Source organism: Ursus americanus, chromosome 2 (genome assembly GCF_024610735.1).
Source record: "Ursus americanus isolate L20-20 chromosome 2, mUrsAme1.1.p, whole genome shotgun sequence".
Lineage (NCBI taxonomy): Eukaryota > Metazoa > Chordata > Mammalia > Carnivora > Ursidae > Ursus > Ursus americanus.
The window spans coordinates 8,059,535-8,079,850 of NC_142128.1; the positions used below are offsets into that span (position 1 = coordinate 8,059,535).

Genomic DNA, 20,316 nt, shown 5'->3' on the forward strand with positions numbered 1-20,316 from the left:
TTTAGTCCTAGGTAATTTGATAACTTTATGATGCTTTTGTGAAGGGTATTGTAAAATTTCATTTTCTATTTGTTTATTGCCAGTATGTAGAAATATGGTTGATTGTTAGGAACCGTCTTTGTATTCCAGTGACCTTGCTAAAATAACTTAATAATTCTAATAATGCCTCTTCAGATTTTGTTGGGGAAAAGATATTTCGGGGTGTGGTCCAGCCATGGTCCACATGGTTCAAGGTCAAGACCCATTGACCTTGAACTCTGGGCTGGATGTGGAGGTAGAGAGGGTGGAAGACAGATTGGTCAGCCTGGTCAGGAAAGTCTCTAGGGCTACAGTGAGGTGCACAAGTCACACAAGTCATGCTTAGCCATGGTCCAGGCACTGTCTGCACACCCACTGAGAGCTGCTGCCTCAGCCACGGCACGTAGCCCAGCCCACCATGGCCTCTTGGGAAGCGAAGCCCTGGGTTCTAATTCCGGCCTTTAATTGACAAGCTGTGTGACCTTGAGCATGTTACCAAACCTCCCTGAATCTCCCTGCCCTCACAGAAGGAGGGCAACGTGCCCCGGGTTTTCTTTCTCTAAGCCAGTAGGTGTCTGGTAAACACTGGTGAATCGATTTCACTCACCAGTGTTGTTCCTTTTGCCCGTGGGGTGATGCTGACCATCGCCAGGAAATCCTGCAGCCCAGGGGCTGTGAACGTGGGTGCCCATGGGGGACGAGGCAGCTGGCTACCATTGTGTTCTGAGAGGCTTCAGTGCCGTCGGCCCCTTGGGGATTTCTGCTTCCACCGTGAGGACACACACCCGGGTGAGGCTGCCCCTCTCCAAGAAGGAACTCAATTATTCTTCAATAAAAGTCTTGGCAGAAGTTTCTGAAAACTCTTGCCTGCTCTGTGATCCCTGGTATACAAAAGGATGGAATTTAATTATTTTGTCCTATCCATGAGCCCCAGGGCTGGGCCTGGCACGCAGCCACGGCTCTATCCGACCAGCAGGCCCCCTGGCCCCTGACGGGGTTCTTCGCTCTGGCGTGCACTGGGAACTATAGGGGAAGCACAAGGCAGGTTCACCCTTTGGCCTGGCCTTGCCCTCTCCACCCTTCCTTTTGGGGTGTATGGCTTAGAGAAATCTGGTGTGTCTGATCCCCTGGATAAGCGGCTCCCTGGAAGTTAACTGGAAAGGTGATCTCCTGGGTCCAGTCGCTACCAGAGCCTCTCTGTTCCCCATGGGGCTGGCCCCACAGTACCGTGGGGACCCTTGGTAGACTGGAGCTCCAGCCTGCAGCTGGGTGCTCCCTCCAGCCCTGACCCCCATCTCCCTCATGGCAAATTAGATCCCCTGCCTGTTACAGGAGCTTAGGCTAGGGAGCCCGATGAGGTCTGCTTGGGCGGGTTGCAGTGCAAGGCCCGGCAGAATCTTGTAAAGGTGAGGAAGCGGGGGCTGAGAGCAGACACTCCAACACCCCTCCCAGCTCAACCCCGTCCTCACTGCATGCCCACTTCCTGCTCTGTGGGTGGGAGGGACAACAGGGTCCCTCGAGGACAGATGCAAAGATTTCAGGAGTCACCACATGCAGCACCTGAGTGGGGCAGGGGTGTGCTGAGCACCGGCTGTCTCAGGTTGGGCCTTTAGTAGTTCAGTGACTCAGAGCAAAGTGCATGTGCTTCCGGGTCACTTTCTGGCTGGGCAACTTTTCAGCAAATTTGCCTATTGTCATTGGGCCTCAGTTTTCCCGACTGCAAAATGGGGATAACAATCTAGTGCCTGCATCAGGCTTGGTGAGAGGCTTATGTAGAAAGAATGGGTGTAGATGGCTTAGCCCAGGGCCAGACCCAGAGCGAGTACTCAGCAAACATTGTTTTCCTAACAGTAGTCCGGGTTCAGGTGTCTCCTCCTTGGGAAACTCTCTTGATCTCCCCTGGTTGGGGTTGGCCCTGCCTTTCGTAGGAGAGCCACACAGATGGGCAGCACCCCTCAGCGTGGTTGCTTACATGTCCACACATCTTTGAGGGGGAGGCCACTTGTCCCTGGGTCCCTGTCCCAGAGAAGGCCTTGTCATGTCTGTAGAAAGAACGAAGTACTAAATAGGGTTGACGCATAAAATATTATGTTTTTATTTGCTAAATCTGACAAACTATCTGTAAGGCAGCAGGACCTGAATCATGGAACATTCCTAAGAGTCCAGAAGATTCTTCCCTGGTTGATGAGTCTGTTTAGGACCTTGTTTATAGGTTGGACCTTGAATCAGTCAGGGTTCTCCAGGGAAACAGAACCAGAGGGACGTGTGTGTGTATCTGTATCTGTATAGCTGTATACATATATCTCTGTAGATCCGTGATCTATCATCTGTATTAAGGAATTGGCTTATGCACTTGTTTGAAATCTGGAGCTGGAAGGTTTGAAATCTTTAGGGCAGGCCAGCAGGCTGGAAACTCAGACAGGATTTGCTGCTGCTGTCTTGAGGCAGAATTCCTTCTTCTCTGGGAAACCTGTTTTTTGCTCTTAAGGCCTTCAACTGATTAGATCAGGCCCACCCACCTTAGCCAAGGTAACCTCCTTTCCTTAAAGTCACCTGACTGTAGATGTTAACCACATCTACCAAATACTTCACAGCAACATTTAGACTAGTGTTTGGGCAAACAAGAGCACCAGACCTAGCCAGGTTGATGCATAAAATGCACCACCCCAGGCCTCCGGCCGCCCTTCAGCCATTGAGTCTCAAGGCTACTAATCCTAAGGGGCCATGGTGTGGGGGCGAGGGGTGTCTAGTTGTACCCCAGACCACATATGTGAGCTTCAGGGCCATTTCCCCCTACAACCCGTGTAGCATGTGTGCAAGGCAAACTCTTCTTCGAGGCCTGTAGCGATTCTCAGGGGTGGGTCAGGGGGAGATTATCTTGCCCATTTTACTGTGGAAGAACAGGTGCAAAGGTGTCGGCTTAGCAGTGGAGCCAGACCTCTGGATTCTTCACCTTTGCAACACATGCAAATGTCTTCTCCTAATGTGGGAACCCGCACAATGACCTGAGGATGGGCCTCAGGGCCTGTGGTAGGTGGTTGGGTCCTGGAGTGAGGGAAAAGCCCCGGGGCCAAGTGTGACTCAGCCACCATGAGGCCATGGTGGCCTCCCTTTCCCTCTCTTGGCCTTGGTCTCCCTGGCTGTAAATGATTTTCAGGGTCTGCTCCTGCTCCGTTCAGAAGACTAAGAACCACAGGGGTGCCTGGGTGGCTCAGTCGGTTGAGCGTCTGGCTCTTGATTCAGCCTAGGTCATGATCTCAGGGTCCTGGGATCGAGCCCCGTATCGAGCCCTATGTGGGGCTCCACAGCCAACTGGGGGCCACTGTTAGAAGCTGGCTCTGCATCTCAGGGCCTGGGGCAGGACAGACACTACTTTCCGGCTCTGTTCTCTTACCCCACGCAGCAGCCGTAATGATCTAGGGATGGTTGGCCTCGCGGTGAGATCAGGAGACTGAACCAAAACGAGAGAACCTCAACGGGCAATTTTACACAAACGAGGGCAAAACTCACCCATAATCCTACCACTGCAACTCTTTATTTTTCCAGATTTTGTTTTTTGGCTATCCATCTTTTATATGATTGTAAGCAGAAAATTGTATATTTTTCACATAGCATCTGGAACATGGTTCATGTTCTTAGCCAGTTAAAAATTTTAATTATGGGGGCGCCTGGGTGGCACAGCGGTTGAGCGTCTGCCTTCGGCTCAGGGCGTGATCCCGGCGTTATGGGATCGAGCCCCACATCAGGCTCCTCCGCTGGGAGCCTGCTTCTTCCTCTCCCACTCCCCCTGCTTGTGTTCCCTCTCTCGCTGGCTGTCTCTATCTCTGTCGAATAAATAAATAAAATCTTTAAAACATTTTTTTTAATTATGGTATGTATATTAAGTATGTATATTGTTTTAAAAAGGCAGGGAGTCCTTCAAGGCTTATCATTAAAAAGAGCTGTTTCCTGCACCCCTACTTTACCCCCAGTTTTTATTCCCTATAATCAAGCATTTTGGGGGGGGAGGCCCTACCTCCACAGGGATCACTACCATTTATACATTGCTATTTCTCTTGGGTTTTAATCTTAGAGATTGTCCGCTGACTTCCTCCCGGTTCTGGCGCTTTTTTCTCCTCTGACCCATCATCCTCCAAGTCCTTTCCTCCTTCCCTCTTCCCAAATAATTGTACCACACTTCGGATTAGATCAGTAGACAATGACTAGAGTTTTATAACAAAGCAAATAATATTCACAGCTGATTTCAGGTAATATACCAAGGTGCCTCTTCTTGCTGCAGACTTTTTATTTTCCTGGAGTTAATGATTCATTTTTGTTTGTTTGCTTAGTTTTCCAGGCCATGCCATAGATGTTGTATCACTTGGTATGTCACTAACCCACCTCAGATTTCCCAAAAGAAGTTTAATTCTCCCTCACACTCAGACACATCAGGGGCTCTTTCCTTCTAGAGCCCTCTGTCTCCTGGTCTAATGTGGTTGGGTGGTGCTGCATGCTGTCATCAGGTGACATGCCTCTATTTCCCATGTCGGGATGTCCCTTTGTTGTTGAACTTCTTGCCTTTGGCTATCCCTGTTTTGTGCCTTCTTTTCTCTAGCTTACTCCTTCGTTTTGGTGGAGTACATCCTTCAACACCTTTTGGAGAAGAGGTATGTGGCATGTCAATGTTTTGAGGTGATGCATGTCCACAAATGCTTCATTTTACCCTCAAACCTTGAGGGATAGTCGAGCTGGGTGTAGAATCTTAGCCAGACACCCACTTGCCTCAAAAGAACACCGCTATCTCCCAGCTTCCATGTTAACTGTTCAGAAGTCCACTGCCATACTGATTCCAGACATTTCTTGGAGGCCTCATTTTATCTTGGAAGCTTTTAGGGTTTTCCCTCTGGGATTCCGAATTTTTGTGACAATGTGCTTTTTGGTGTGAGTTTTATTTTGTTTTTCACCTGGCATTTTTCATCTTCTTTCAGTTTGAAAGTTCGTATCTGTCAGTTTTAGGTGACCTTTTGGGATCATTTCTTTACTTCTCTCCATTTTCTCTGGTCTCTTTCTCTGGAATCTCCAGTTAGTTGTTAGACCTGGATTGGTCCCCTAATTTTCTTATCTCTTCTCTCCAACAGTCAGAGCCCCCTTTTTGCAACTTACTAGAAAATGTCCTTATCTTCTAATCCTTTTACTGAATATTTTACATCGGCTATTTTTCTTCCATTTCTACAAACGCATTTTTGTGCTTTGAAGGTTCTTTGTAAATAACCTCCTGTTGTTTCAGGATGTGGTATCTTCTCATACCTCCGTAAGGATATTGGAGTTTTGCTTTGTTTTTTGAAGTCTTTCTGTGTCCACTCATTGTCTCTGTTTTCTGAGTTTGCCTTTCTCCTCTTTGTTGTTTTGGTCTTTGTCTTTTGTGTTAGAGGCTCTCGATGCATATTTAATCGTCAGACACAGGGGGCTGAGCTCCCCGGGTGGGCAGACCCATCTTCTCATGGGCTTCCCTGCGGGAGTCAGCCCTGGTCCCAAAGTCACTGTACATCCAGGTCTTCTCTTTGGCTGGAGGGGCTGTGACCTAGCCAGAGGGTCGTGGCCTGGCTGGAGGGGTGTGGCCTGACCAGAGGGTGTGGCCTGGCTGGAGGGGTGTGGCCTGACCAGAGGGCGTGTCCTGGCTGGAGGGGTGTGGCCTGACCAGAGGGTGTGGCCTGGCTGGAGGGGTGTGGCCTGACCAGAGGGCATGGCCTGGCTGGAGGGGTGTGGCCTGACCAGAGGGCGTGGCTTGGCTGGAGGGGGCGTGGCCTGGCTGGCGGGCATGGCGTGAGTGACCCCCTCCCCGACAGCAGTTTCCAGCAGAGAGTGAGATGACCAAAGTCTCACCAGTAGAGGAAGGTCCAACATGGCCTTCAAGGCCCCAGTGGGGAGGAGGGAGGCACCAAAAGAATGTGTGGCCCAAGACTGAACTCAGGTAGACCAGGTCTGTCCCCATGTATAGTAAGATAGAAGGTACCAGTCCCATCTGTGCTAGGCCCAGCCCAGCTCTTGTCACATTGGGGAAACTGAGGCTGCTTAGGATCTCCTCGTTCCTGTGGTCTCCTGTGACCACAGCTTGCCAGCCCTGCCCCCTGTCCCCACAGCATCTGACCCCTACTGACCTGCCTGGAGCTCTCCTAACAGGGCTTAGACGTTTTGGCAGAGTCAGAGGTCTCCAGGGGGATTTTAGGGGTCTCTTCCAGCTTGGCCTCCTGGTGACATCCACTCAGCCCGTGTTTCCTGCTTGTGGACCCATCTTCGTGACCTCTCACAGAGGGGGCCGGGTGTCTGGGGGCAGGACCACCTGTGTGCCCTGGCTCCCCCCGTCAGGATCTTGTGACCCCAGCCTCATAGTGGTCTCACTCGGCCTCTCGATTTCTCTGCAGTCGGCCAGGCTCCCCTTTGGGCCCAGGCCTGGGGAGTGAGCCTCACTCGGGAGCTGAGTCCTGAATTCTGGATGCAGAGCCATCCCCAGAAGCCGCACTGGCCGAAGGCAGGTGGCAAGGGGATTAGCAGATGTACCGTCCTGCAGTGCGTGCACAGAGCCCAGCGGTGAGAGCCGGAGGGCAAGGCACAGGGAGCAGGATCCTGAGGCCCTTGGAGCGGATCCAATATAGACCCCTTTTATGAATGAGAAAACTGAGGGGCAGAGAGGTCAGATGAGGCCCTCTCCAGCCTCACAGTGACTTCGTGGCCTTCCAGTTCTCTTTCCACTGACAGCACCAAGCAGTGAGTCCCCCCGCCCATACACACCCACACGCACACCGGTTTGCCTGGCATAGCCACACTCCCATACACACATACCGGCAAAGAGCTCCGGGCACACTTTCCTGCATCCTAGAGACCAGGAACGTGCTGGGGCCCCGGGCACTTGTGGGCCTGTGTGTGCTACGGAGGGGGCTGGAATCGTGGGAACCTCCGAATCTCCGGAAGCGAGAGTCTTCATCTTAGCGAGGGGAAACCAAGGCCCAGAGCCAGTGGGCAGGGCCTGGTCTGCTCACGGCGCCAGTCACACCCTCGGTGCCATTTCTGTGTCCCCACCGCTCCCATGAATCATTAGAAAAATTTAAACAAACATAATATAATTGCTTGTCGATGACCGAATGCCAGGGGAACCATAAAACCTGCCTGGTGTCAGCGCCTGTCCAGGCAGGTGGCACGGGGAGGCCAAGCTGGCAGCCTCACCTCTGCCCGCTGGCTGGGCCTCCCGGGCCTCTCTGTGGCTGGGGAACTGCCAGCCAAACCGCACCTCACCGGCCAAGCGGGGTGCCCAGTGCCAGAGCAAACTGGGCCTGGGCCCAGCACACTTTCCAGAAATAGGTTCCTGCGAGAGCCCGAGGCTCACCCCTCCCTCCGCAGAATTTCCCCCCTGCAGAGAGTCCTGTATGTGGCCTCAGACCGTGGAAGTGCTCTGTTCATGGCCCCTACACGCTTCAGGAATGTTCGCCGGGCCAGGCCGGGGCTCTAGTTCACAGCTCACCCGTAGTTCACAGCTCACCCACGTCCCTCTGGCCTCCTGCTTTTCCTGCCACCCCCGGGGTGGGGTGGTGCCCTCCTGGCCACAGAGGGGGCCTGGGGGCGCAGGCAGAAAAGTCCCTTTTCACAGGCCTCCAGGCCGGTCCTCCCCCAGAGGACCCCCCGTAAGACACGGCTGCTCGGGGAAGGTTCATAGGCCTTCGCTCTGAGGACTGGCCCTGTCACCCACCTCGTTGGTATGAGCATGGGGTCGCCAAGGGGCTCCTGAGCGTGCATGGTGCCTCCGGGCGGCTGAGGGGATGATGGGGGCGGGGTGGGGGTGGCAGGAGGGAGTGGGGGGTGGGGGTAAACTAGGCGGCAGGAGGGAGACCGTGTATGTGTTTTGGCCTTGTCCACTGGGGGCCTTGAGAGACCCGCCGTTTCCCTCAGTGTAGGAACCTGTGGGCCCTTCCCCTCAGGCGTGTCCCTGTCCCCAGAGAGGACCCTTCAGCTGGAACTCTGAACTTTCCAGGTGGGCCTGGACCCCTGGCTGCGTTATTGGCCCCATCCGCCGAGAACTCTCCTCTGCCCTTCTCTTTGCTTTGTGGATTTATACCCCTTTTTCTTTCTTCACCACCCTTTCCTGGGAGAAACGAGGCAGAAACATGTGGGTTCAGCTCCCCCCCCCGCCACGTTTAAGCAGAGAACCCGCCCCCTCTCTCTCCCTGGTCCTTTGTGAAGTCCTGCCCCTTCCCAGTCACGAAACTGTCTACATTCTTCCAGTTGTTTGGAAGCCTCAGTGTTTATACCTCAGTCTCTAATCTGTTTTATGTACTGGGGTTACAGACAAGGTTTTATTGAGGGGGGAAAAGAGCTCTGCTCTTAAAAAATGCTTATAAACCACTGACTGGGCCCAGCCCAGGGGAGCCAGAGAGGCAGGTGAGGCCGAGCGGGGCCTCTGCCAGCCCCCGTCTTGTAAACCCAAGTAGGGCTGGCGAGCAGATGGCCCCGTGTCAGCCCCCCTTGCCCTGAGGCCGGGCACCCCCGGGAGGACACAGCCTGGACTGTGGTCCTAAGACCCCTGGCTGTCCCCCACGTGTCCCACAGAGCAATCATCATGGTAGTCCGGGGACATTAATGAGGGGATTTGCTTTCGGAGATGAAGTTGGAGGACTTCTCTGAGGACAGGGGACGCCAACGGGGGGAGGGGGGGCAGGTATGGACACCGCTGGTGACCTCTGCCGGGCAGCCCCGGCACACCAGGTGGGACCTACTGAGTCACCATCATACCTCCGTGTGTCTGTTTGGCCCAGAACAAGGTTCCTGGAAGGTCAGGCTTTGAACCGAGCGAGGGGTTTAGGCATCCCTTGACTTCTGCAGCAATAAAAGCTCGAGAACAGCTTTGAACCATCTATTTCCTCTTTAAACAGCTCCAGTCCCTGGGGCAGACAGACATAAATAGATAATTATAGCCCAGGGAGATGTGTGCCTGGGGGGTTAACTGTTACCAGTCTCCTCATTGGCCTTCTGGCTTCCCGTCCCTCCCACGCCCACCCACTGTACAAGCTGCTGTCAGAGTGACCTTTTAAAAATGCAAATTTGACCTTGACTTCGGTCCCTCCAACAGCTGCCCACCGGCCTCAGAACACTGCCCAGAGCTCCTCCTGCCAGGCCTCCAGTGCTAGGCCCCAGCCTGCCGCTCCAGTCTGGGGTGTGTGGGGGGTGCCCTGGGTCTGCTCTGAATCGGCCAGGCTGCTGCCAGACCCTTCTCTGGTCTTGCTTGTCCCCAGACCTCAGCCCTCTTTCCTCACCGGGCCATCGTTGTGCATCCCTTAGGCCTTCCCTTTGATGCCCCCGCCTCCAGGATGTCCTCCCTGACCACCACTTCCCCAACCCAAACTGGGATTGCTGTTCCCCTGTGATGCTCTTTTGCACATTCTGTTCTTACAGCCCTAGCGTAGCCCTTGCCGGCCTGTACTTCTTTGCCCGTCTCCCTCCCCAGACTGAAGCTCTCAAAGGCAGGGAGCACATTCCCTTTACCACCTATTTATCAATCGTTGGATTTTTTTGAGCCCCTGCTTTGTGCCAGGCCCTGAGATTTATGGGCAAATAAAATAGACAAAGACCCCACCCTTATGGCACTCGCAGGCTGACCAGGCATCTGGGGTGCTGGCTGGGACACTTTGCTGAATAAACGGACAGTACAATGTGCCATAGATGCTCAGAGTTCAGGTGGGCTGCCTGGAGGAGGGGGCGCTGAGGATAAGGCCCTGAAGGCCGGGTAAGAGTTTTCCAGGCAAACTGATCAGAGAGCTCCCCGCCTGCCAGCCAGCCCAGAGGCTGTCCCGGCGGCTGGCTGCTCTCACCCCAGGGTCTACACTCCATTCTCACCCTTCTCTTTCAGAATGCATGAACTGTACCCGGATCAGCGACATGAGCGAGCGGCTAACCACGCTGGAGGCCAAGGTCAGCCGGCCTGGGGCGCCCGGCCTGGGGAGCTGGTGGGTGTTATGAGGGTTGTGAGTCAGGTACCAGTCCCCAGAGGGTGGGTGCTGCTGGGGCCTCAGTGGGTCTGGGTGGTCTTCTCTGGGCTGGGCCAGCCTTGTGGGGTGGGGGAAGGGAGTGGGGAAAGCAAGAAATCTGGAGGTCTCAGACAGCAGGCTGGTCTGGGTGTGGGTCTCAGTGACTGGGGGGCTGGGTGCCCGGAAGGTGAACCCTTGGTGGAGAGAGGAGGGAGCCATGTCTCCCCCGGGGCTGGTGCCCCCAACTCTGGCTCCTCCCCTCCCTCCCTGTCTGGCACACGGCGGGGCCCAGACAAGCCGATGGAGGAGGAGCTGCCCGGCTCCTGTCCGCTTTCGCCCCGTCTGCATCAAGGGGGCGGCGCGGGTCACCCCGGAGGCTGGAGGGCTGAAGAAAGGACGGGTCATTTATGGGGGAGTAGCACCAGACAGCATGGGGCAAGGAGAGAGGGAGTAAGTCAGAGAAGGGAAGGCTGTGTGAGGTGCAGGTGTGGTGACAGGCAGGTTACCCTTGTGGACTCCCGGGCTCTGGCCCCTCTGGCCCCCCTGACATGCCCATGCAGGGCACATGGGCATGAGGAGCCCCAGGGGGCGAGGCCTTCTGCAGGTGGGAGGGTCCCCCAGCAGCCCAGACCCCTAGGCACAGGCTGGGGGTGGGGGACCCCGCACCCTCCTTGGGGTCCGTGGCTCTGGGGGTGGGGGTGGAAGCCTTCAGGAAACAGATGCTACCACCTGGGCCAAGCTGGGGCTGAGGGGCGGCACTAAAAGGGTGGGGGGCTCTGGGGAGACTCCAGACGCTCTGTGTCGCTTGGCAGAGTGTCAGCCGACGGCTGGCCCAACACCTCGGGGTGTTAAAAGTCAGGGCTCTGGGGCGGGACTGGCTCCCTGGCTCTGAGGTGAGTCGTGACCCCTCTGCAGACCCGGGGGTGGGGGAGGCGCCGCAGGTGTCAGAGGAGGCAGGGAGAGGCCAGGTCCCTGCTCAGCCCTGGGCCTCAGTCTGCTGCCCTGTGAAATGGAAACGGGAGTCACTTCACTGCCCCTCACTGGGTTGTTTTGGGGTGGGTATATGGGGGTGAGCTTTGGTGCCGAGAAGGGGAAGTAGTCTGAGTCTGGGGTGTGCTGAGAGGTGGCTGCCACCGCCCTCCTTCCAGATTCCCAGGTCAGGGATGGGTGGTTCCTGTCTCAGCTCTTGTGCCTTCTCTGGGTCACCTGTCAGCTGCGTCCTTGCCTGAGAACATGCCCATGTCCCCTGGGGAAACAGAGCCCCTGGGTGCTTTGTCAGCCCGGGTCACAGGGCTCTGAGAGGCGGCGGCCTGGAGAGGGAGGGGGACAGAATCTGGCCTAGTTGCCAGGACAGCGTCTGCTGAGGCCAGGCGCCCACCTGCTGGGGTCAGAGAGACCATGGAGCGGGATCAGTGGCTGCGGACAGGCCAGCGAGAGCCAGGCGGGCAAACCCCAGATGGGGTGTCAGAAACCAGAGGGCTGGCATAAGAGTGCAGCAACCCAAAGGCCTGGACACGTGGCTTCTGCCCTCTCAGACAAGAAGCCTGCTTTGGTGTATTGGGAGGGACGTGCTCAGTTATAAGTAACAAACACCCAGCCAATGGCAGCTGGTTCTCTAAGGATGTTTATTGTTTGTTTGACAAGAAGTCCAGCAGTAGGTGGTCTTGGAATTGGTTTGGTGGCTTAAGAACTCAGGCTCTTCACAGCCTTCCCCTCTACCTCCTTAGTGAGTTGGCTTTTGTCCTCATGGTTAGTGCCTCATGGTTACAAAGTGGCTGCTGCGGCTCAAGACATCACATCCTTATACTTGTTAAAAGGCAGGAAGTAGAAGTTATGGCAAAGCACCCTAACAGCTCATGTGTCTCATCGGCCATCACTGGGCTATCTGCCTACCTCCTAGTCTCAAGGGAGCTGGGAAAATAGGTACCTGGCCAATCGTGATTCCTCCTCTGGGGCATACCCACAGGTACACACTAGTTTCTTGAGCCAGGCAGCCATCAGGGTCTGCTCTATCTTCATTCCCTGTGGGTGCTGAGGTCCCAAAGGACCCAGACCTGGAGCTGATCTGGGACTCCCACCACCCTCTTTTCCTGGGAGGGGATGGTGGGGTGGAAGGTCAGCAGGCAAAAGTTTCCTGACTTCCTCTCTCCCCTCCTCCTCAGTTTACACTCTGACTTCACGACCCTGTGGCCACATGGCATGGGAGGGAGCCTGAGGGGGTTCCCTGTGCGAGGGTCACAGAAGCCTCGAGTTAGCTGGTCTCTGGGGCAGGAGGGTGGCCTCCCGGCCCATCGGCCAGGCTGCAGTGATGTCATCAGGGCCACTGGCCTCCGAGGCTGGCTACAGTCTGGTTTTCTTGGGTTGAGCCCGCAGGCCCACTGCTGCCTGCCCTGGTGAGGTCATGCCGGCAGGGGTGGGATCAGTTTCTCCAGGAGGTCAGCCGTGGCCAGGCCAGGCAGGCTTGGACTCCGGCCGGGGCTGATGTTAACTTGGCTGCGACCGGGGCTCCTCTGCCCAGGTCCGTGGGCTCTGCGCCCTTGCAGTCCTCATGGTAGGCGCCCCACAAAGAAGTGAGCCAAGGCCTTCTGCGAGGGGGCGAAGCTGCAGGTGGCAGGTCCACCAAATGGGCGGGAGCCCTGCCGGGAAAGGGAAAGCCTGGGCCTGATCTCAGGAGCCCCAGGCAGGCGCCCACCCCCCTGAGCCCTCAAAGCTGCTTCTATCCCCTACGGCCCCTCACAACTCCCTGGTAAATATGTCCATCTGGAGGTCCCCCCGAGACACTGCAGTTCAAGCCAGCACCCCGTATGGCTCACCCTCACCCCCAAACCTGCCCTCTCCCGTGTCCCTGTCTGATGGGTGGCAATCCCACTGCCCTGGGAGCCAGCCCAGAGCCAGGGGCCCCATTCCTGCTTTCACCCGTCCTCCCGTCGCCAAGCCCGGGGCACCTGACCCTGGCAGTTGTCCTTACCCTCATCCTCACGCGCACTGCCCTGGGCCCCCCACTCCGTGTCACTGACAGCCAAGTCTCCCTGCCCCCACTCCCAGCTCCTCCACTGCCCCGGAGCCCCTAACCTCAGACGTGGTCAGTCAGCTTCCCAGTGGACACGCAGGGGTTGGGGCGGGAGTCATCACCTCCCCTTCTCGAGGGTTCCAGAGCGCCACCCCAGGCTGCTGTGTGATGGCAGCCGGCGGTTCTCCTTCTGTGTGCCTCGGTGAGGCTCGGCCAAGGCCAAGGCTGTGGCCCAGTTGTGGGGAGGTGGACTAGGTACTGCATGGGACCCTGGTCCCAGCGCCCACTTGCTGGGTGACCTTGGGCAAGTCACTTGTAGTCTCTGGGCCTCTATTTCCACCTGGCCTGTGATGTGGCTGCCGTGACCTTCCTGCCTCGGGGGCCCTTGTAAGGACCAGAAAGGGGAGGGGCTCAGAGAAGTGGCCCCAGGCCGGGGGGGGGGGTGTTTGCTGGAGCTTCACGGGGCAGGAGCCCACCCGCCCACGGCAGATGGAGACCCTGAGGGCCGGTGCACCGGCTGTGGATACCAAGTGACGCCCAGGGGCTGAGGGCACACACGGGAGTGGCCAGACAGACTGCCGGTGGGGGGGGGGGAGGTCACTGGAGTCTCAGGATCGTCCCTCCCGGGGCTCAGGAGTGAAGGGAAGCGCTTGGCCGGTGGGGGCGGGGGGTCTCAGGGTGGGGGGCCCTGGGCTAGAGTTCAGAGCAGCTGGAGCAAAGCCGCTGAGGCCCGGGAGGAGCACGGCAGGCCCAGAAGGGCGCCCTGAAGTGTGGGGACACTGATGGTTCGTGGGGCTTTCCGCAGGGCTCACTTTGCATGGAGTCCTCACCCCCTGCTCTGGGGGCGCTCTGGGAGGGGGACGGGGGCAGGCAGGTGGAGTGGGGGAGGCAGCCAGGGCCTGAGTGAAGGCTGGGCAGGCCGACGGGCACTGGGCATAGCCCCTGGCCCTCCTGGACGTGGGGCGCGGGGAGTCAGGGAATTGGCAGGACGCAGGCCTCTGGCTCCCGAGAGCTGGAGGGAACCTGAGACACCAGACTTCCTCCCCTTCGGGCAGATCAGGGCGCAAAGACTAGGGGCTCGTGGTGGGCAGAGCAGGAAGCCAGGCTCTGCTGGACCGGCCCAGGGACCCCTCCTCGCTGCCTGGCTGCCTTGCTCAGATCCCTGGTGCGCAGCGCCCCCTGCTGACCACTTTGGGGAACAACAGGGACTCCCTCAGGCCTCTGAGGCCTGGCTTCCAGCTCACCTGAATTAGGAAGACAGTGTCCCCCCCAGGCCCTGGGTCTTCCCAGGCTTTGACCCCCCCACCTCTCTCAAGCGGAGAGGACAGGCAGGTTTCCACGCTGGCTCCGCGTGGCCACCTTTTGTTGTCCTAGCGCTCCTACTAAAAACCATGCCCCAATCCAGGCCCGTTGGTATCTTTTCAGTCCTTCCTTTGGGGGGAGCCAGGAAAGGGGGGTGACCACAGGGCTCTCCTCGCGGTGATGGCTGTTCCGGAAGAAGAGTACAGGGAGTCTGAAGGTGTCCCGGTGGCCACCTGCTCGAGCCGCAGTCCAGGAGGGCTCTCCTCAAGTGGGGATGAGAGGAGGGCAGGGGTGGGGGAACACTCCAGCAAGGGGAGCGGCGATCACCACACCTGACTCTGGGCAGCTGCTCTCGTGGGGCACACATCCTAGTGCACGGGGGTCTCTGGCCTGGCCGGGGTCCTGACCCCCTGCCCTTCTCCGGCCCAGGTTCTCCTACTGGAAGCAGCCGAGCAGCCCGCGGGCCCGGGCAATGAGCTGCCGGCCCCCCAGAGCACCCTCCCGCCCTGGAACGAGGACTTCCTCCCTGATGCCATCCCCCTCGCCCACCCAGGGCCCCGAAGGAGAAGGCCCACGGGCCCAGCCGGTGAGTGAGGCTTGCAGGGTGGGTCCTTGGGATCGAGCGCCCCCACGTGGTATTTTGAAAAACGGAGGCGGTGTCCCACAGTTGGGTGCATGTCCTCACGCCCTGCCCCGCTGCCTCTTAGCGTCCGTGCCCAGGCCCCCAGCCCAGCCCCTGCCTTCTAGGAGCCTGTGATCCAGGGGCATATTGTCTCGATGATTCTTGGCCCCACTAGAGCCCTGTGCAGGTGACGCTCTCCCTCCCTCGTCTCTCTCGCAGTTGAGCCCCCAGCTTCTCAGCACCCCTGCCCAGACTCTGCTCTGAGCTCACATGCTTCTCACCTCCTCTGCTTGTCCCTGTCCAGTCGGGAGAGGGAGCAGAGCAGGGAGGACACAGCCCCCAGCAGTGGGGGAGTCTGGTGGTCAGTCCTGGGAGGAGCCGACCCTCTGTGATTTTCTGATGGGACTGGAGGCTGTGGAAGGGGTGAGCTCAGGAAGGAGGGGGTTCATCTCATTCTGGGTCCCCTGGCTCACCTCCCAAAGTTTCACACCCAGGAAGCTGCCCCTGCCCACCTTCTTCCAAATCCTTCTTCTGGAATTGGGGAGGAGGGAGACTTCTAGTCCTCAGAAGACCCAGGACCCAAATTCCTTGAGGAGAGGCTGGGAGGGGCGTTGGGTCTCTTGGGCCGCTTTCTCCTCACCACGCAAAGTGCAGTTCCAAAAATGGCCACCAGGTGGTGCACAAGCCCTACAAATGGTGACACTGGGGTGCGCCCTGGAATCCCTGAGAGCAGGTGAATTGGGCACCGGTGTGCTTTAGGGCTTCCTGGGGTCTCCGAGGAGGCCTCATTGGGGAGCTCTTTGCCACAGCGCTGTTCCCGACCCTGAGCAGGGAGACAGTAAGACTCTTGAGGGAGGGACCTAACTCAGCAGCAGCCTGGCTCTGGGCCCTCAACAAGGGACCTACACTTTCCTGGGCCTCAGTTTCCCCACCTGCGAAATGGGAACACAAGTAGCTCTTGAGGTCGTAGGAGTTAATAGGTACAAAAATGGTTTGTAAACCGTAATGGAGTCTCTGCTCCTGGGAGCAGGTCTGACCAGATGGCCCAGGTGGTTAGGCCTGGAGCCCCTCCGTGGTGGCTAGGCCCACAGTCTTCTCAGGACTCATCTCATTCTCTCCCCAGGGCCCCCGGGGCAGACGGGACCGCCAGGACCTGCAGGTCCCCCAGGCTCCAAAGGTGACCGGGGCCAGGCAGGAGAGAAGGGCCCAGCAGGGCCTCCTGGTAAGGACACCCCAGATCTGACTTTGTCCACTGGGGGAAGGGGCGGGGGTTTCTCCCCTATCTGAGCAGTGAGGCATCCTGTAACCCCTGATCTTGCTGGGGTCAATGACTGCCATCCTGGGGGGCTCCAGGCTCACTTCTTCCCACTGGCACCCCCGCTGCAACACCATCCCAAAGCCTTTAGGGCCTGGACTGACCCTGGGCTGCAGGAAAAACAGAAGATTCCAGGAGCCGGGAATGCAGGCATGGGGGTAGGGCGGCTGGGGCCTGGGGACTGTTCTTAGCCATTTAAACAACACCTCCAGAGAGTCCCCCAACTCCTCGTGCTTCCTGCAGGAAGATACAGTTCCTGTGAAGGCAAGTATAGGGCTGGCCCAGGCTGGCTGCCGCCCTCGGTGCCCCGACCCCAGAGCTGAGGTCCCGGGAGCGGGCAACCCTGCCTCCCTCACCTCCCACCCGGCAGCCCCGGTGTTCCCCAGGCCAGAAGCAAAAGCCGTGTTCACTCACATCCCAGGACAGCCCTCCAGGGAGACTGTTCTGGAGGCCACCGCTGACCTGTTTCCCATCTGCGGTGTCAGCCGCCAGGCCGAGCCCTCACGTGACTCCACTTCTCCCTCCGCAGGCCTCTTGGGGCCGCCAGGGCCCCGCGGGCTTCCTGGAGAGACGGGGCGCCCCGGCCCCCCCGGCCCCCCTGGCCCAGCAGGCAGCCCGGGCTTCCCTCCGAACGGCCCCCAGGGTGTCCTCTACTCCCTGCAGCCTCCGACAGACAAGGGCGGTGAGTGCCCCCGAGGGACGGACCCTGGGGAAGCAGACCCTCGGAGAGCCGGGCAGCGGCCTTGGAGCAGGGCTTTGGCGGGTGGGGCAGAAGGGTCCCTGGGGGGCTGACGCTGGGGGGCCCCCAACCCAGCTTTTGGCCCCAGCCTGGCCTGTCCCTGCCCCAGTGCCCAGCTCCTGCCCCTGGGGTCCTGACCCCCCACAGGTCACTCTGTTGTCTGGCCGGCCTCAGTTTCCCCACTCGGTGACAGGAACACATCCCCTCCCAAACCCCCTGACCTTAGGCCGCTCGGCGAGTGTTGGTTGAGCACCTGCTGTGTGTCGTGCACAGTTTTTGTCACTGGGGATACAGCAGTGAGCGAAACAAGACCCCTGCGCTTAGGGGCCACGGTCTGGTGTTTCTGAACCCCAGAAACACTTGCCGACTGTGGGGAGGGGAGCAGGGAGGCCCAGAGAGTGCGGCAGGGGGTGCAAAAGGGGTGTAATCTGGGTAAGTATCCTGGGAAACCGGGGGAGAGTTTTAAGGAGCAGGTGACAGGGTCAGGTGACATCCCGGGCACCGTGGGGGATGGGGACCTCTTTGTCTGGGTCAGAGAAACCCCAGCCCCCTCCTGCTGGTGCGTCTGTCCCTATCCGAGCCTCAGTTTTCCCACCTGTAGAGTGGTGGCAGTTAATACTCCCCAGTGGCGTGGCTCTGGTAGAAGGGAGGGACTCATTCTTGAGCAGAGTGGGGGTCCCGGGCTGCCCTCAGCAGGTGCAGGAGCCCAACCAGGTGAGAGCAGAGGCTTCTGGAGCAAGTGGGAACTCACTGAAGACTCCGAGCGAGAGCGGGGCTCCGCCGCACACCCCTGGGCCACAAGGAGCCGTCCCAGGACTCCAGCCTGCCCTGGTCTGGGCACGACGCCTCGGGCACTGCCTGCCATCTGAGCGCTCAGAGCCCTCCTCCGATGCGACCCTCCTGACCAGCTCCCTGGGGTCCCCAAGGGAGGGCGGGGTGTGAGCTTTGGGAAGAGTGGTCCAGGCCTCCGGGTGTGAAGGGAAGGGCAGGGGTAGCCTCTCCCATTCCAGGCATTTCCTGGGCCTGGCTTCTCTGGGTCTGGCTCTGGGGACCGGGCAGGACAAAGTCGCATGGGGCTTGCCCTGGAGAGACCCAAATCATAGGAACTGGGCCATTAACAGACCCCACCCCTGCCCCAGGTAGAGTAATAGGCCCTGCAGAGGCAGCCCAGCGTGCTGCAGCTCAAAGAGGTGGGCAGGGAGGACTTCCTGGAGGAGGCCCCGCAGGAGTAAGCCATCAGGTGCATCAAGAAAGGGCTTGTGGGGTGGAGTGGGGGGTTGGGCGGGGAGAAGGGGAGAGTGTTCTGGCCTGGGGCACTGGAGAGGTGAGTAGGGCAGGGCCAGACTCTGAAGGGCCTGGAATGCTCTGGAAGGAGTTTGTGTATTATACGAAGCCCTCTGGGCTTTCCCTGCCCTTTGACCTGGGCTCTGGCGGGAGTGGTAGCATACGCGCTTCGCTTGCCGGGGCTGCTCTGAGGCCCAGTGGAGTCGGGGGTGCCTGTCTTGGCCCTGGGGGAGCTCAGGCCCAGCACCCCAGGCCTGCCCCACAGGGTCACAGGCGGCTGTGCTCTGCCCGCAGACGGAGACTCGCAGCCGGCCTCTGCTGCTGTGGACACGGTGCTGGCCGGCGTCCCAGGGCCCCGGGGCCCCCCTGGCCCTCCAGGTAAGTGCAGAGGGCAGCCGACAGCCTGGCCTGCATTGGGCACCCCCTCTGGGCTTGGCCTGGGCCAAGGGGCCTCGTGGGGCCGGTGGGGGGCCCATGGCCTTGGCAGGGTACTGGGGATTGGACGAGTTCCCTTGCTTCGGGGGGACAGCTCCTTTGTGGGACTGGACACAGGAACCCCGAATGTTCCTGCCTGCTGCTCCACGAAGCAGCTCAGGGCTGTCCCCATGGGGGCCTGAGTGGGGGTCGCACCGGGGTACGTGGAGGCCCAGGTCCGGGGGAGGCAGGGGGTCAGCGCAGGGGTGGCCCCAGGAGCTGGTAGGGCAGGTGCCTACGAGAGGCAGGAAGCCCTGAGCCTTTTGGCGAAACCAGGGCACTGGGGCAGGGGATGGCCCTGGGGCTCTAAGGGGCTGGATCCTGGGCCTGGCCTGACCCCCACCCTCCGGGGACCCTCACTGGAGGGGACGGAGGGGAGTGCGGGGCAGGGGCCAGCCCTACTCAGCAAGTGTGTGGGGGCCTCATCCCCCCATCATTCATTTACCCTTTCACGTAGTCACGGAGCCCTCCCTATGCGGGGCGGGGGCTAGTTTCCTGGCCTCTTTTAAAAGGTGGCATTTGAGCGAATGCCCCAGGGAGGTGAGGGAAGGCGCTCAGAGGGCATGTGCTCTGACTGGAGGGAGGGTGTTTCTAACTAGATTGAGTCCAGATCTGCGCCCCCCTGGGGGGCACTTCCTGCAGGTTCTCCCCCAGCTTGGGTGCAGCCCAGCAGGGGACTCCCAGAGGCCTCACTGTCCCAAGGCAAGAAGGGTGGCCTCAGAGGGGTAGGGTCCCGGGTCCGGACGAGGGGCAGGCTTGAGGGAGATTTGCCCGGAGAGCGGTGGGCCCGGGCGGGGTGCAGGGTGGCCCCACGGAAGAGGCTCTGAGGGAAGACCAGGTTGTGATGTAGGGTGGGTGGGGGGCTGGCCCTGGGTGGCCATCTGTGACTCTGCCCACAGGTCCCCCTGGACCACACGGTCCCCCAGGACCCCCAGGTGTCCCTGGATCCCAGGTAAGGCCTGCCCCACTTCTGGCAGGGGAGGGGGCGTCGTCTTCCCGGGAAAGAGGAGCCAGGTTTCTTCCCAGCCCGAGTTGCTCAGGAAGGGGCGGCCCGGCCGGCCCCTCCGCAGCTTGGCTCGGGTGGGACCCGGGGAAGGTGGATGTGACCCTGGTCTCACCAGCAGCTTCAGCGCTTTGCCGCCCACCCCCCACGCCGGGGAGGCGTCCGCACCTTCCCATCTCAGACATGAGCTAACCGAGACCCAGAGAGGCCAGTGCCTCCCAAGGACATTCAGATCACAGAATGTCCACCCCGGCCTGTCGCCCTCCTCCCCAAGTGTCACCTGTGTGGGGGAGGGTGCCCCAAAGCCTGGCGACGTGGCCCCAAGCCCCAGCCGGCTCTGCCTCTCCAGCTGTGTGACCTTGGGTGGAGAGGTAGCCTCTCTGGGCTCCGGCCACCTTGGCTGCTAAGCCGGGGGTGCACGGCTTCCCTTGTGGGTTGTTAGAGCAAAGGAGGAAACAGATGCTGGGGGGAAGGGCCGGTGTTGCAGAAGCCGAGGGCCTGGGAAGAAATCACACCAAGGAGGGGCGGCCCGGAGGCAGAAAGGGTGGAGGTTCCTT

At 59.2% G+C, this 20,316-nt stretch overlaps 1 protein-coding gene across 1 annotated transcript in view; it reads left to right on the forward strand.

Moving 5' to 3' along the window:
- COL26A1 (collagen type XXVI alpha 1 chain) overlaps window positions 1–20,316 on the forward strand; it is a 145,030-nt gene that overhangs the window by 117,119 nt on the left and 7,595 nt on the right. The window contains exons 4-9 of the mRNA XM_045773887.2: window positions 9,893–9,954; window positions 14,752–14,908; window positions 16,068–16,166; window positions 16,789–16,941; window positions 18,577–18,660; window positions 19,656–19,708. Coding sequence (XP_045629843.2) covers window positions 9,893–9,954; window positions 14,752–14,908; window positions 16,068–16,166; window positions 16,789–16,941; window positions 18,577–18,660; window positions 19,656–19,708 — 608 coding nt within the window. The remainder of the gene's footprint in view (window positions 1–9,892; window positions 9,955–14,751; window positions 14,909–16,067; window positions 16,167–16,788; window positions 16,942–18,576; window positions 18,661–19,655; window positions 19,709–20,316) is intronic.